The 17,552-nt window shown below is 47.7% G+C and overlaps 1 protein-coding gene across 1 annotated transcript in view; it reads right to left on the reverse strand.

Annotated features, from left to right (window-relative positions):
- The window catches only part of LOC311127192 (thrombospondin-2-like), a 43,513-nt gene that overhangs the window by 22,454 nt on the left and 3,507 nt on the right, over positions 1-17,552 (reverse strand). The window contains exons 5-8 of the mRNA XM_084158981.1: positions 7,928-8,136; positions 2,986-3,126; positions 2,643-2,736; positions 941-1,111 (exon numbers count right to left, since the gene is read on the reverse strand). Coding sequence (XP_084015107.1) covers positions 941-1,111; positions 2,643-2,736; positions 2,986-3,126; positions 7,928-8,136 — 615 coding nt within the window. The remainder of the gene's footprint in view (positions 1-940; positions 1,112-2,642; positions 2,737-2,985; positions 3,127-7,927; positions 8,137-17,552) is intronic.

The following is a 17,552-nucleotide window of genomic DNA, read 5'->3' on the forward strand; positions in this document are numbered from 1 at the left end:
TCACTATGGGTCACATTGTTTGGGGGGTACTAGTGAGTCAGTGCTGGGTGGAATACCCTTTAGAGCTAACAGGATGGACACACCCTCTACAGACATGTACGGGATCTATTTCCCACAGCAGACAGAGAGAAAGAGAGACAGACAGAAAGATAGACAGAGACAGAGAGACAGACAGACAGACAGAGAGAGAGAGACAGACAGACAGACAGAGACAGAGCGAGAGAGAGAGAGACAGACAGAGACAGACAGACAGAGAGAGAGACAGACAGACACAGAGAGAGAGAGAGAGAGAGAGACAGACAGACAGAGACAGAGAGAGAGATCGAGAGAGAGAAAGAGAGAGAGAGAGAGAGAGAGAGAGAGAGAGAGAGAGAGAGAGAGAGAGAGAGACAGAGACAGAGACAAGTATTTTGAGTCAGAGAGGGATGAGGTCCCTGTCCAGCCATCTCCAGCCTAGCAGAGCAGTACCCTATATTTCTATTCAGTCACTTTGTCCCCTTTTCCATCATTACACAGCTGCTTCTAACGACATCATCCTCTCTCTTGATCCTTTCACAAACATACACTCACACACACACACTCACACTCACATGCACAAACACACTCATGTGCACACAGAAACAAACACACTTTAACATGGCAGTTGCAGGAAAATATTGTATTTATGTTGTCATTGTCTTTTGTCTGTAAACACTTTTTTGGCTAAAACTATTCTAACTTACTCAGTGGTAATGGTATGAGTTGGGAGCTAGAGAGAGGTGCCATCATGCTCATCCAAAGGTCCTTAGTTGGTCTAATCAAATCATATTAAATCAAACTTTATATCAAGTGTATTTAAAATCGCAACAAACTTTAGAGTTAAAACAGTCTAACCAATAGAGTTCAACAAACCACAAGGTAGGTTGACACAAAGGAGACTATAGCAGAGACGTTGACTCACCTCGGCTGTCACATTTTCCTAAGCTGCATTTCCTGGTCTGGATGGATGGTCCAGAGCAGGGGTTACTGGTGGCATCACATGAGCGTCCTCTCTGTTGAGTACCTGTCCCACAGGTGACAGTACACTCTGTCCACTCTGACCAGGGGGACCAGCCATCCTCACTGTCCTTAGCTGGAGGAAACAGAATCACTCAAGGGGTTATTAATGACAAATCATATTTTTCTGGCTCTGAAAAGTGAAAACACTGCTATCTAGATTGATTTATATATTTTTTAACAAAATAAGCTCTCATAAAAAAATTACATTATTTACATTCAATTTAATTAACCAAAACTTTAACAAAATAAACATGCAGAGCTATCTTTCTACGATGAAGTAAACTCATTGCATTATTGCATGTTTCCCCTACCACACCATCTCCTCTACAGTTGCTCTGTGTCATTGTTGGAACTAGGAACGGTTCAAAAGATGCAGAGAAACAAAACTCTGGAGAGTAGTCGGTTTTGATTCTTAGGTTTTATATCATTTACATTTAAGTCATTTAGCAGACACTCTTATCCAGAGCGACTTACAAATTGGTGCATTCAACTTAGGATAGCCAGTGGGACAACCACATCTTGATCACAGTAAGTACACTTCTTCAAACAAGCAGCTGTGAGCAAAGTCAATGCAATCAGGGACAACTACATCTCAATCACAATAAGTACATTTCTTTAAACAAGTAAATAAGTAATGTGTTAGTTCCCCTCACAGCTCCGTAGGCAAGCACCATGGTTTTGTAGTAGATGTGAGCTTCAACTGGAAGACAGTGGAGTGTGCGGAGGAGCGGGGTGACGTGAGAGAACTTGGGAAGGTTGAACACCAGACGGGCTGCAGCGTTCTGGATAAATTGCAGGGGTTTAATGGCACAGGCAGGGAGCCCAGCCAACAGCGAGTTGCAGTAATCCAGACGGAAGATGACAAGTGCCTGGATTAGGACCTGTGCCGCTTTCTGTGTAAGGCAGGGTCGTACTCTGCGAATGTTGTAGAGCATGAACCTGCAGGATCGGGTCACCGCTTTGATGTTAGCAGAGAACGACAGGGTGTTGTCCAGGGTCACGCCAAGGTTCTTTGCACTCTGGGAGGAGGACACAATGGAGTTGTCAACCGTGATGGCGAGATCATGGAGCGGGCAGTCCTTCCCCAGGAGGAAGAGCAGCTCCGTCTTATATGACGTCATGTTCACAGTGACCACTTCAGCAATTCAGAGCATGGCAGCCTGTAGTCCTGCTGTTTTCATGTAGAACAATAAAACGTGGTCGTCCCTTTACAGACCAACCAGCTGTACAACAATAACACGGCTCTATTATTCAAACTTAATATGCATAGAAACTTTGTTTTTCCGGTACTCAGATCAGGCATCGGAGGCTTTGGATCTAGAAAGGACTTCAGTCAGATGTGAAATGAAGCAAGGTGTGTTTGTGAGAGAAGTTGTTTATTGGTAAATGTGATGCCATTGTTTTTACAGGGCTCAGGAGTCTCGTTTTCACTTCAGTACATTTCCTAATTGCGATTACTCCTGTAAAGCTCATGTAAACAGTTATTAAAGCCACATTCTGCTATTTTGCCTTCTGTTCAATGGTCATGGGTCAGGATTAGACTTTTGCAAGGGTACATTGTAGCTTTAATGATAGAATGGTGTGTAGAATGAGTGGCTACTTACGCAGACACACAGGGCAACACTCTCCGTCGATGAAGGAGGGGCTAGCACAGGCCACAGGAGGACAGGTGATTTGGTGACACACAATCTTTGAGTCCTGCCATGAGCAGCAAAAAAAAAATGTTTTGACATTAGTTGCTATAGGTGACCTATGTATGAATTAGTGTCTTGTAAGACCATAGGATCTGGGCACCGGTCAAATGTTGAGGACTGATTCATTTGGGATCAATTAATCAACCAACCAATTAACCAACCAAATCTATCAATCAATGTATAACCATATCCCCCCTAGCACATTCTATGTCTCTCATGTCTCTCCATTTAAGGTGGTCTGTATGTCTCCTACCTGGCAGGTACATGTGGTGCAGCTGTCCACCACCCAGTCCTCCTTATCTTCAAACAACCGTCCGTCCTGCCAGCACATGTGTTTCTCCTTGGAGTTCTTCATCTTCCCCAGAGCATCCTTCATCACTGTGTTCTCCTCGGTCTGGAGAGAGGAGACAGACCAACAGACATAGTCAGACACATAGACATAGACAGACACACAGACATAGACAGACACATAGACAGACACATAGACATAGACAGACACACAGACACACAGACACATAGACAGACACACAGACATAGACAGACACATAGACAGACACACAGACATAGACATACACACAGACATAGACAGACACACAGACATAGACAGACACACAGACATAGACAGACAAACAGACATAGACAGACACATAGACATAGACAGACACACAGACATAGACAGACACACAGACATAGACAGACAAACAGACATAGACAGACACACAGACATAGACAGACACACAGACATAGACAGACACACAGACATAGACAGACACATAGACATAGACAGACACATAGACATAGACAGACACACAGACATAGACAGACACACAGACATAGACAGACACATAGACATAGACAGACACACAGACATAGACAGACACATAGACATAGACAGACACACAGACATAGTTCATCACTGGTTATTACTCAGGCTAAGGAGAGAGGATACAGACACAGACAGACACACATTGTCTAGACTCTACAGCAGGGTTGGTTTGAGTAAAAAAACTCACAAAAAAACAAAAATATATACACTGCTCAAAAAAATTAAGGGAACATTTAAACAACACAATGTAACTCCAAGTCAATCACACTTCTGTGAAATCAAACTGTCCACTTAGGAAGCAACACTGATTGACAATAAAATTAACATGCTGTTGTGCAAATGGAATAGACAACAGGTGGAAATTATAGGCAATTAGCAAGACACCCCCAATAAAGGAGTGGTTCTGCAGGTGGTGACCACAGACCACTTCTCAGTTCCTATGCTTCCTGGCTGATGTTTTGGTCACTTTTGAATGCTGGCGGTGCTTTCACTCTAAGCTTCCATTACGGAAAATACAATCTGACAACAAAAGCACTGTCTGTCTGACTGACTGACTGTCTGTCTGTCTGTCGGTCTGACTGTCTGTTTGTCTGTCTGACTGTCTGTCGGTCTGACTGATAAGCTGTAGACCACACTATTTACCAAGAGAGTTTTCATCTATATTTTTCATAGCTGTCTATTTACCACCACAAACCAATGCTGGCATTACGATTGCACTGAATGAGTTGTACAAGGCCATAAATCAACAGGAAAACGCTCATCCAGATGCAGCACTCCTAGTGGCCCGGGGACTTTAATGCAGGGAAACTTAAATCCGTTCTACCTAATTTCTACCAGCATGTTAAATGTGCAACCAGAGGAAAAAAAACTCTAGACCACCTTTACTCCACACACAGAGACGCATACAAAGCTCTCCCTCGCCCTCCATTTGGCAAATCTGACCATAACTCTATCCTCCTGATTCCTGCTTATAAGCAAAAACTAAAGCAGGAAGCACCAGTGACTCGGTTAATAAAAAAGTGGTCAGATGACGCAGATGCTAAGCTACAGGACTGTTTTGCTAGCACAGACTGGAACATGTTCCGGGATTCTTCAGACAGCATTGAGGAGTACACCACATCAGTCACTGGCTTCATCAATAAGTGCATCGATGATGTCGTCCCCACAGTGACCGTACGTACATACCCCAACCAGAAGCCATGGATTACAGGAAACATCCGCACTGAGCTAAAGGGTAGAGCTGCCGCTTTCAAGGAACGGGACTCTAACCCGGACGCTTATAAGAAATCCCGCTATGCCCTCCGACGAACCATCAAACAGGCAAAGAGTCAATACAGGGCTAAGATTGAATCGTACTACACTGGCTCTGACGCTCTTCGGATGTGGCAGGGCTTGAAAACTATTACAGACTACAAAGGGAAGCACAGCCGTGAGCTGCCCAGTGACACAAGCCTACCAGACGAGCTAAACCACTTCTATGCTCGCTTCGAGGCAAGCAACACTGAAGCATGCATGAGAGCACCAGCTGTTCCGGATGACTATGTGATCACGCTCTCCGTAGCCGATGTGAGTAAGACTTTTAAGCAGGTCAACATTCACAAGGCCGCAGGGCCAGACGGATTACCAGGACGTGTACTCCGAGCATGTGCTGACCAACTGGCAAGTGTCTTCACTGACATTTTCAACATGTCCCTGACTGAGTCTGTAATACCAACATGTTTCAAGCAGACCACCATAGTCCCCGTGCCCAAGGACTCTAAGATAACCTGCCTAAATGACTACCGACCCGTAGCACTGACGTCTGTAGCCATGAAGTGCTTTGAAAGGCTGGTCATGGCTCACATCAACAGCATTATCCCAGAAACCCTAGACCCACTCCAATTTGCATACCGCCCCAACAGATCCACAGATGATGCAATCTCTATTGCACTCCACACTGCCCTTTCCCACCTGGACAAGAGGAACACCTACGTGAGAATGCTATTCATTGACTACAGCTCAGCATTCAACACCATAGTGCCCTCTAAGCTCATCACTAAGCTAAGGATCCTGGGACTAAACACCTCCCGCTGCAACTGGATCCTGGACTTCCTGATAGGCCACCCCCAGGTGGTAAGGGTAGGTAACAACACATCTGCCACACTGATCCTCAACACGGGGGCCCCTCAGGGGTGCGTGCTCAGTCCCCTCCTGTACTCTCTGTTCACCCATGACTGCATGGCCAGGCACGACTCCAACACCATCATTAAGTTTGCCGACGACACAACAGTGGTAGGCCTGATCACCGACAACGATGAGACAGCCTATAGGGAGGAGGTCAGAGACCTGGCCGTGTGGTGCCAGGACAACAACCTCTCCCTCAACGTGACCAAGACAAAGGAGATGATTGTGGACTACAGGAAAAAAAAGAGGACTGAGCACGCCCCCATTCTCATCGACGGGGCTGTAGTGGAACAGGTTGAGAGCTTCAAGTTCCTTGGTGTCCACATCACCAACGAACTATCATGGTCCAAACACACCAAGACAGTCGTGAAGAGGGCACGACAAAGCCTATTCCCCCTCAGGAGACTGAAAAGATTTGGCATGGGTCCTCAGATCCTCAAAAAATTCTACAGCTGCACCATCGAGAGCATCCTGACTGGTTGCATCACCGCCTGGTATGGCAACTGCTTGGCCTCCGACCGCAAGGCACTACAGAGGGTAGTGCGTACGGCCCAGTACATCACTGGGGCCAAGCTTCCTGCCATCCAGGACCTCTATACCAGGCGGTGTCAGAGGAAGGCCCTCAAAATTGTCAAAGACTCCAGCCACCCTAGTCATAGACTGTTCTCCCTGCTACCGCACGGCAAGCGGTACCGGAGTGCCAAGTCTAGGTCCAAAAGACTTCTCAACAGCTTCTACCCCCAAGCCATAAGACTCTTGAACAGCTAATCATGGCTACCCGGACTATTTGCACTGCCCCCCCACCCCATCCTTTTTACGCTGCTGCTACTCTGTTAATTATTTATGCATAGTCACTTTAACTCTACCCACATGTACATATTACTTCAACTATCTCAACTAGCCGGTGCCCCCACACATTGACTCTGCACCGGTACCCCCCTGTATATATAGCCTCCCTACTGTTATTTTATTTTACTTCTGCTCTTTTTTTCTCAACACTTTTTTTGTTGTTGTTTTATTTTTACTTTTTTTGTTAAAAATAAATGCACTGTTGGTTAAGGGCTGTAAGTAAGCATTTCACTGTAATGTCTGCACCTGTTGTATTCGGCGCATGTGACCAATACAATTTGATTTGATTTGACTTGATTTGATTAGAATAACTTCATACCTCCCTCCATCTGGGAGGAAGCTGTAGGGAGCTATACTACACGTTGCTCCTTACATTCTTACTGCTTCAAGGAGGGCATTACGTGAGGTCACTTTATTAAGTTGTGTGTGTGTGTGTGTGTGTGTGTGTGTGTGTGTGTGTGTGTGAGTGTGTATGTGTGTGTGCGTGTGTGTATGTGTGTGTGTGTGTGTGTGTGTATGTGTATGTGTGTGCGTGTGTGTGTGTGTGCGTGTGTGTATGTGTGTGTGTGTGTATGTGTGTGTGTGTGCATGTGTGTGTGAGTGTGTGTGTGTGTGTATGTGTGTGTGTGTGTGTGTAAGTGTATGTGTGTGTGTGTGTGTGTGTGTGTATGTGTGTATGTGTGTGTGTGCGTGTGTGTGTATGTGTGTGTGTGTGTGTGTGTGTGTGTGTATGTGTGTGTGTGTATGTGTGATACCACAGAGGGTAGTGCAGCACCAGTGTTATGAGACACCACTTGGTCTGGAAGAGCCTTGGGGACCATAGCTGTTCACAGTGAGCAGTCAGAGAGTTGTTTCCCATGGATCATGCCCAGACTCACTCATACACACACACACACACACACACACACACACACACACACACACACACACACACATACACACACACACAAACAGAGGAAGGAGCAGGAAGCACATGGGCTGTTTAAACACAGCCAGACATCAGGCTTGAGAGGAACCGCTAGCTGAAGCCAATCACAGCCAAGGGAAGTTGGGAACACTTCCTATATCCACATGTTACGTGCCATAAAACCAGCCTCACTGATTCACACTTTGACTCTGACCACACAGTTAGCTCCACTGCTTTAGTAGTTCTACCATGCCCTGCTTCATGACTTCAACAGGGTCTTTGGGTTGCTTTACCAGCAGCTCTCTAGAAAGTCTCTCATGTTAACCCCCAAAGAAGACTTCAAGCTATTTATACATACTCCCACATTTTCCCTAATCTTCTCGGTCACACCTAACAACAGTCTATCATTCCATAAACATTATTTTAAAGAATTAAGGTAACTGTACATACCACTTTCTGCAGGCCGTCAATGAGGTTCCCCACTACAACACGCAGTCCTTTGAGCTCCTGAAACATGGTGCTGAGTTCCTCACAGGATCGTTCACACATATCTGCTCCCAGATTCTCTGTCTTCTGGCCGATGAAGTTAGTGGTGATGGCTGTGGAAGGACTCACATCCACCATGTCTGTGCTCTCACTCACCACAGTGTTGGCCTCATCTGACAGGGGGACGGGGGACGGGGTGCAGATGGACAGAGAGAGAGGGAAAATGGATGAAGAATTGATGATCATTACATGTGATGAACCCTACTGATGCAAAGAGTATGATGAAGAGGAAAGCACAAAGGACTCCATCACATAATTACATGATTTTCAGTCTTTCCTATCTGTTAAAATCATCTTAATGAGTCATTAGAGCAGATGTCAATTGAGCAGAAACAGTATGGAGATTGAGGGATTGCATATGTTTCACTTTAGGAAATGAAGTCTTCCATCTATGTCAACTATATATTCAGAGAGCACACAGAATCTGAGGAGGGCCGGTTGGGGGGTGTAGAAGAGGACTCCTAATAGATCTGTCTGCTCACATCATGATGCCTCTTAACTCTTCATTACCCCAGAGATTAAGGAGGGCACTAACTAGAGTCCTCAATGTGAAGAACATTGTTCTGTTTCATTATCCACTTCCGTTTTATTTTTAACATGGGGCTTCAGCCTGCCTAACAAGGTAGTATGTCCCAACTGGCACCCTATCCCATTTGTAGTGCACTACCTTTGACCAGGGCCCATAAGGTGAACTCTATAGGGAATAGGGTGCCATTTGGGATGCGGCCCAAGAGTTCTCCGTCTTCTCTCTCTGTGTTCTCTGTTCACGGATGGACGGAGTGCAGATCAAAGCAGCCTGGTCATGTCCAACACACTGACACTCAGCCTGGTCATGTCCAACACACTGACACTCAGCCTGGTCATGTCCAACACACTGACACTGACACTCAGCCTGGTCATGTCCAACACACTGACACTGACACTCAGCCTGGTCATGTCCAACACACTGACACTCAGCCTGGTCATGTCCAACACACTGACACTCAGCCTGGTCATGTCCAACACACTGACACTCAGCCTGGTCATGTCCAACACACTGACACTCAGCCTGGTCATGTCCAACACACTGACACTCAGCCTGGTCATGTCCAACACACTGACACTCAGCCTGGTCATGTCCAACACACTGACACTGAGCCTGGTCATGTCCAACACACTGACACTCAGCCTGGTCATGTCCAACACACTGACACTCAGCCTGGTCATGTCCAACACACTGACACTGAGCCTGGTCATGTCCAACACACTGACACTCAGCCTGGTCATGTCCAACACACTGACACTGAGCCTGGTCATGTCCAACACACTGACACTCAGCCTGGTCATGTCCAACACACTGACACTCAGCCTGGTCATGTCCAACACACTGACACTCAGCCTGGTCATGTCCAACACACTGACACTCATCGTGGTCATGTCCAACACACTGACACTCAGCCTGGTCATGTCCAACACACTGACACTCAGCCTGGTCATGTCCAACACACTGACACTCAGCCTGGTCATGTCCAACACACTGACACTCAGCCTGGTCATGTCCAACACACTGACACTGAGCCTGGTCATGTCCAACACACTGACACTCAGCCTGGTCATGTCCAACACACTGACACTCAGCCTGGTCATGTCCAACACACTGACACTCAGCCTGGTCATGTCCAACACACTGACACTCAGCCTGGTCATGTCCAACACACTGACACTGAGCCTGGTCATGTCCAACACACTGACACTCAGCCTGGTCATGTCCAACACACTGACACTGAGCCTGGTCATGTCCAACACACTGACAATCAGCCTGGTCATGTCCAACACACTGACACTGACACTCAGCCTGGTCATGTCCAACACACTGACACTGAGCCTGGTCATGTCCAACACACTGACAATCAGCCTGGTCATGTCCAACACTGACAATCAGCCTGGTCATGTCCAACACACTGACACTCAGCCTGGTCATGTCCAACACACTGACACTCAGCCTGGTCATGTCCAACACACTGACACTGAGCCTGGTCATGTCCAACACACTGACACTCAGCCTGGTCATGTCCAACACTGACACTCAGCCTGGTCATGTCCAACACACTGACACTGAGCCTGGTCATGTCCAACACACTGACACTCAGCCTGGTCATGTCCAACACACTGACACTGAGCCTGGTCATGTCCAACACACTGACACTCAGCCTGGTCATGTCCAACACACTGACACTCAGCCTGGTCATGTCCAACACACTGACACTGAGCCTGGTCATGTCCAACACACTGACACTCAGCCTGGTCATGTCCAACACACTGACACTCAGCCTGGTCATGTCCAACACACTGACACTCAGCCTGGTCATGTCCAACACACTGACACTGAGCCTGGTCATGTCCAACACACTGACACTCAGCCTGGTCATGTCCAACACACTGACACTCAGCCTGGTCATGTCCAACACACTGACACTCAGCCTGGTCATGTCCAACACACTGACACTGAGCCTGGTCATGTCCAACACACTGACACTCAGCCTGGTCATGTCCAACACACTGACACTCAGCCTGGTCATGTCCAACACACTGACACTCAGCCTGGTCATGTCCAACACACTGACACTGAGCCTGGTCATGTCCAACACACTGACACTCAGCCTGGTCATGTCCAACACACTGACACTCAGCCTGGTCATGTCCAACACACTGACACTCAGCCTGGTCATGTCCAACACACTGACACTGAGCCTGGTCATGTCCAACACACTGACACTCAGCCTGGTCATGTCCAACACACTGACACTGACACTCAGCCTGGTCATGTTCAACACACTGACACTGAGCCTGGTCATGTCCAACACACTGACACTGAGCCTGGTCATGTCCAACACACTGACACTCAGCCTGGTCATGTCCAACACACTGACACTGAGCCTGGTCATGTCCAAAACACTGACACTCAGCCTGGTCATGTCCAACACACTGACACTGAGCCTGGTCATGTCCAACACACTGACACTCATCGTGGTCATGTCCAACACACTGACACTCAGCCTGGTCATGTCCAACACACTGACACTCAGCCTGGTCATGTCCAACACACTGACACTCAGCCTGGTCATGTCCAACACACTGACACTCAGCCTGGTCATGTCCAACACACTGACACTGAGCCTGGTCATGTCCAACACACTGACACTCAGCCTGGTCATGTCCAACACACTGACACTCAGCCTGGTCATGTCCAACACACTGACACTCAGCCTGGTCATGTCCAACACACTGACACTCAGCCTGGTCATGTCCAACACACTGACACTGAGCCTGGTCATGTCCAACACTGACACTCAGCCTGGTCATGTCCAACACACTGACACTGAGCCTGGTCATGTCCAACACACTGACAATCAGCCTGGTCATGTCCAACACACTGACACTGACACTCAGCCTGGTCATGTCCAACACACTGACACTGAGCCTGGTCATGTCCAACACACTGACAATCAGCCTGGTCATGTCCAACACTGACAATCAGCCTGGTCATGTCCAACACACTGACACTCAGCCTGGTCATGTCCAACACACTGACACTCAGCCTGGTCATGTCCAACACACTGACACTGAGCCTGGTCATGTCCAACACTGACACTCAGCCTGGTCATGTCCAACACACTGACACTGAGCCTGGTCATGTCCAACACACTGACACTCAGCCTGGTCATGTCCAACACACTGACACTGAGCCTGGTCATGTCCAACACACTGACACTCAGCCTGGTCATGTCCAACACACTGACACTGAGCCTGGTCATGTCCAACACACTGACACTCAGCCTGGTCATGTCCAACACACTGACACTCAGCCTGGTCATGTCCAACACACTGACACTCAGCCTGGTCATGTCCAACACACTGACACTGAGCCTGGTCATGTCCAACACACTGACACTGAGCCTGGTCATGTCCAACACACTGACACTCAGCCTGGTCATGTCCAACACACTGACACTCAGCCTGGTCATGTCCAACACACTGACACTCAGCCTGGTCATGTCCAACACACTGACACTGAGCCTGGTCATGTCCAACACACTGACACTCAGCCTGGTCATGTCCAACACACTGACACTGAGCCTGGTCATGTCCAACACACTGACAATCAGCCTGGTCATGTCCAACACTGACAATCAGCCTGGTCATGTCCAACACACTGACACTCAGCCTGGTCATGTCCAACACACTGACACTCAGCCTGGTCATGTCCAACACACTGACACTGAGCCTGGTCATGTCCAACACACTGACACTCAGCCTGGTCATGTCCAACACTGACACTCAGCCTGGTCATGTCCAACACACTGACACTCAGCCTGGTCATGTCCAACACTGACACTCAGCCTGGTCATGTCCAACACACTGACACTGAGCCTGGTCATGTCCAACACACTGACACTCAGCCTGGTCATGTCCAACACACTGACACTGAGCCTGGTCATGTCCAACACACTGACACTCAGCCTGGTCATGTCCAACACACTGACACTGAGCCTGGTCATGTCCAACACACTGACACTCAGCCTGGTCATGTCCAACACACTGACACTCAGCCTGGTCATGTCCAACACACTGACACTGAGCCTGGTCATGTCCAACACACTGACACTCAGCCTGGTCATGTCCAACACACTGACACTCAGCCTGGTCATGTCCAACACACTGACACTCAGCCTGGTCATGTCCAACACACTGACACTGAGCCTGGTCATGTCCAACACACTGACACTCAGCCTGGTCATGTCCAACACACTGACACTCAGCCTGGTCATGTCCAACACACTGACACTCAGCCTGGTCATGTTCAACACACTGACACTGAGCCTGGTCATGTCCAACACACTGACACTCAGCCTGGTCATGTCCAACACACTGACACTCAGCCTGGTCATGTCCAACACACTGACACTCAGCCTGGTCATGTCCAACACACTGACACTGAGCCTGGTCATGTCCAACACACTGACACTCAGCCTGGTCATGTCCAACACACTGACACTCAGCCTGGTCATGTCCAACACACTGACACTCAGCCTGGTCATGTCCAACACACTGACACTCAGCCTGGTCATGTCCAACACACTGACACTCAGCCTGGTCATGTCCAACACACTGACACTCAGCCTGGTCATGTCCAACACACTGACACTGAGCCTGGTCATGTCCAACACACTGACACTCAGCCTGGTCATGTCCAACACACTGACACTCAGCCTGGTCATGTCCAACACACTGACACTCAGCCTGGTCATGTCCAACACACTGACACTCAGCCTGGTCATGTCCAACACACTGACACTCAGCCTGGTCATGTCCAACACACTGACACTCAGCCTGGTCATGTCCAACACACTGACACTGAGCCTGGTCATGTCCAACACACTGACACTCAGCCTGGTCATGTCCAACACACTGACACTGAGCCTGGTCATGTCCAACACACTGACACTCAGCCTGGTCATGTCCAACACACTGACACTCAGCCTGGTCATGTCCAACACACTGACACTCAGCCTGGTCATGTCCAACACACTGACACTCAGCCTGGTCATGTCCAACACACTGACACTGACACTCAGCCTGGTCATGTCCAACACACTGACACTGACACTCAGCCTGGTCATGTCCAACACACTGACACTCAGCCTGGTCATGTCCAACACACTGACACTGACACTCAGCCTGGTCATGTCCAACACACTGACACTCAGCCTGGTCATGTCCAACACACTGACACTGAGCTAGGTTCACTGCCAGCTTTTCTCCTCTAGTAGAGTTGGTAGTGGACCAGCCACAGGCAAGGTCAGGATGGGGTGGAAAACATCCAACACATGAAGGGGAGAAACCTAGCCTGGTTCCAGATCTGTCTGTGCTGTCTTGCCAACTCCTATGGTCATGTCTGTCTGTGCTGTCATGCCAACTCCTATGGTCATGTCTGTCTGTGCTGTCATGCCAACTCCTATGGTCAGGTCTGTCTGTGCTATCTTGCCAACACTTATGGTTGTTAACAATCCAAATGACCATAGGAGTTGGCAGGACAGCACAAACAGACCTGGGACCAGGCTAGGTTTTTCTGCTCTATTTGTTGGATGCTTTGTTTGTATCATAGCCAAAGATAATGCTTTTGTTATGACCATTATATACTGGCCACAGATAATGCTTTTGTTATGACCATTATATCCTGGCCACAGATAATGCTTTTGTTATGACCATTGTATCATAGCCAATGATAATACTTTTTTATGACCAGTGTATCATAGCCAAAGATAATGCTTTTGTTATGACCATTGTATAATAGCCAAAGATAATGCTTTTGTTATGACCACTGTATCATGGCCACAGATAATGCTTTTGTTATGACCATTGGTTATCTTTCTATTGCGTCAACAGTCCCTACAGTTTACAATCGCTCTGCAGGATTGATCTTTTATATGATCCTGTGTATTTAATGGATCACAAAGGTCTCACTACAAGTGACAGACCACATTATAAACTGTCCATTGTTATAACATACATCTGCTTAACAATAGTGCTGCTTAAACATGATAAACTAGATAGAACATTATATTGATGAGTGGCCACAGACTGGTGTGTCAGATTGGGGGTCCTGGTGAGGAAAGGCCTGAGGAACGCAGCATCTCCAGCCGGGTGAGTGTGTGTGTGTATGTGTGTGTGTGTGTGTGCGTGCGTGCGTGTGTGTGTGTGTGCATGTGTGTGCGTGCGTGCGTGCGTGTGTGTGCAGGCCTATGTGCACCTGTGTGTGCCACTAGACATGTGTAGCAGTTGATTCTGGGTCAGCCATGTAAATGGATAGAGATGAATGGGTGGTTAGGGGCTGTAAATCAGGCTTGGTCCAAGTCAGGCTGGCCCTGTTTAACCACAAGATGTCCCACTGCGGCCAAATTGGACAAAGATGTTTTACTTCCTTTCCCCCATAAAGTCTGGTGGACTCAAATCTTCCAAATGTGTTTCCAGCTGTTGCTATGTGTGTGCGTGTGTGTGTGTGTGTGTGTGTGTGTGTGTGTGTCTGTGGATCTGGTTGATTCATGACTCCTCTCCTCTCCTCTCCTCTTTCCTCTCCTCTCTCCTTTCCTCTCCTCTTTCCTCTTTCATCTCCTCTTTCCTCTCCTCTCTTCTTTCCTCTCTTCTTTCCTCTCCTCTCTCCTCTCTTCTTCCCTCTCCTCTCTTCTTCCCTCTCCTCTCCTCTTTCCTCTCCTCCTCTTTCCTCTCCTCTTTCCTCCCCTCTTTCCTCTCCTCTTTCCTCTCCTCATTCCTTCCCTCTTTCCTCTCCTCCTTCCTCTCCTCTTTCCTCTCCTCTCCTCTTTCCTCCCCTCTTTCCTCTCCTCTTTCCTCTCCTCTTTCCCTACTTTCCAGCCAGGGTCAGACCTTGGCTGGTAGGAACATCTAGGCTTTTTCCAGTGACTGGGAAGCCTTGGTGACATTTGTCAAACATAAAATCTGCTCACTCAGCTAGAATGGAAACACACTTGTGTCAACAGTGGCGCTACAAGCCACAAACAGACACACACATACACACACCCACAAAAATGCAGATGAACGCACGCACGCACACACACACACACACACACATACACACTCTGGGTTTTCTGGACCTTCTCAGAAGACCCTACTGAGGATTACAGGGCCCCATGCCCAGCTTCAGCAGCAGAGAGGCAAATATCCTGTGTGTGTTCATGAGGGAAAGTGGCGACTCCCAGTCCCTACTACTTCCAGCATAGCATTTGGCTTTCTCTTCTGTTTGCCTCCCCCATCATTACCCTTCTATTTCCTCCCCCATCATTACCCTTCTATTTCCTCCCCCATCATTACCCTTCTATTTCCTCCCCATCATTACCCTTCTATTTCCTCCCCCATCATTAACCTTATATTTCCTCCCCCATCATTACCCTTCTGTTTGCCTCCCCCATCATTACCCTTATATTTCCTCCCCCATCATTACCCTTATATTTTCCTCCCCCATCATTACCTTTCTGTTTGCCTCCCCCATCATTACCCTTCTATTTCCTCCCCCATCATTACCCTTATATTTTCCTTCCCCATCATTACCCTTCTGTTTGCCTCCCCCATCATTACCCTTATATTTCCTCCCCCATCATTACCCTTCTATTTCCTCCCCCATCATTACCCTTCTATTTCCTCCGCCATCATTACCCTTCTATTTCCTCCCCCATCATTACCCTTCTATTTCCTCCCCCATCATTACCCTTCTATTTCATCCGCCATCATTACCCTTCTATTTCCTCCCCCATCATTACCCTTCTATTTCATCCGCCATAATTACCCTTCTATTTCCTCCCCCATCATTACCCTTCTATTTCATCCGCCATCATTACCCTTCTATTTCCTCCCCCATCATTACCCTTCTATTTCCTCCCCCATCATTACCCTTCTATTTCCTCCCCATCATTACCCTTCTATTTCCTCCCCCATCATTACCCTTCTATTTCCTCCCCCATCATGACCCTTCTATTTCCTCCCCCATCATTACCCTTCTATTTCCTCCCCCATCATTACCCTTCTGTTTGCCTCCCCCATCATTACCCTTATATTTCCTCCCCCATCATGACCCTTCTATTTCCTCCCCCATCATTACCCAGCCAGTCCAGTGCCAATGGAAACAAATGTAAGCGTCTGTATCTCCTTTTGTTTGTTGACCGCAGCGCGCACACACACACACACACACACACACACACACACACACACACACGTTGACCTCACGCCACCACACTGACACAGTGGTTTCCATTAACGTGATGTAATACTGTCAGATATCTCCACATTTCAGATCTGCAAGCTTTCTATTACCCACTAAAATGAAAGACTGAAAAAAACCCATAGAACCAGACACAATCGATACAAGGAAGAACTCCATATTTTTAAGTGGTTGGGTCTGTTGGGGAAATCTTATATGGTTTTATCTAAACGAAATGCAGATCCCCAGAGCTGTAAGAGGTTGCATGTGACTGTGGCTGCGTCTCAAATGGCACCCTATTCCAGCTGATTCCCTATGTAGTGTTCTACTTTTGACCAAAGAAGTGTACTAAATAGGAAATAGGGTGCCATTTAGGATGCACCCTGTGAGGTAGCAGGATGGATTGTTCAGTCACATCTGTGTTGGATGGGGCTTAAAAGGGAGTTTAAAGCAGGTCGGGAAGGACGAGTTGAGGTCACGTCATCAGACTTTTCAGAGCATGATAACAACACCACAGAGCCCCAAAAAGGACCAGCTTGGTCCCAGATCTGTTGTGTTGTCTTGACCATTTCTATGATCATTCTATGGTGCCAAACTTGGGATGACAAAGACCATAACAGTTGGCTGTACAGCACACACCGGTTTGAGAATAGATTAATAAAGGACAGTTGCTGTAACACAATACAGTACGATATCAGACGGTCTTTGAGATGATGTCCTTGAAATATCTTTCAGCCTACATATCATATCGCCCCCTATTGGTAAGACTCAGTCTATCTA

Source organism: Coregonus lavaretus (genome assembly GCF_964263955.1).
Source record: "Coregonus lavaretus genome assembly, chromosome: 1".
Classification (NCBI taxonomy): Eukaryota; Metazoa; Chordata; class Actinopteri; order Salmoniformes; family Salmonidae; genus Coregonus; species Coregonus lavaretus.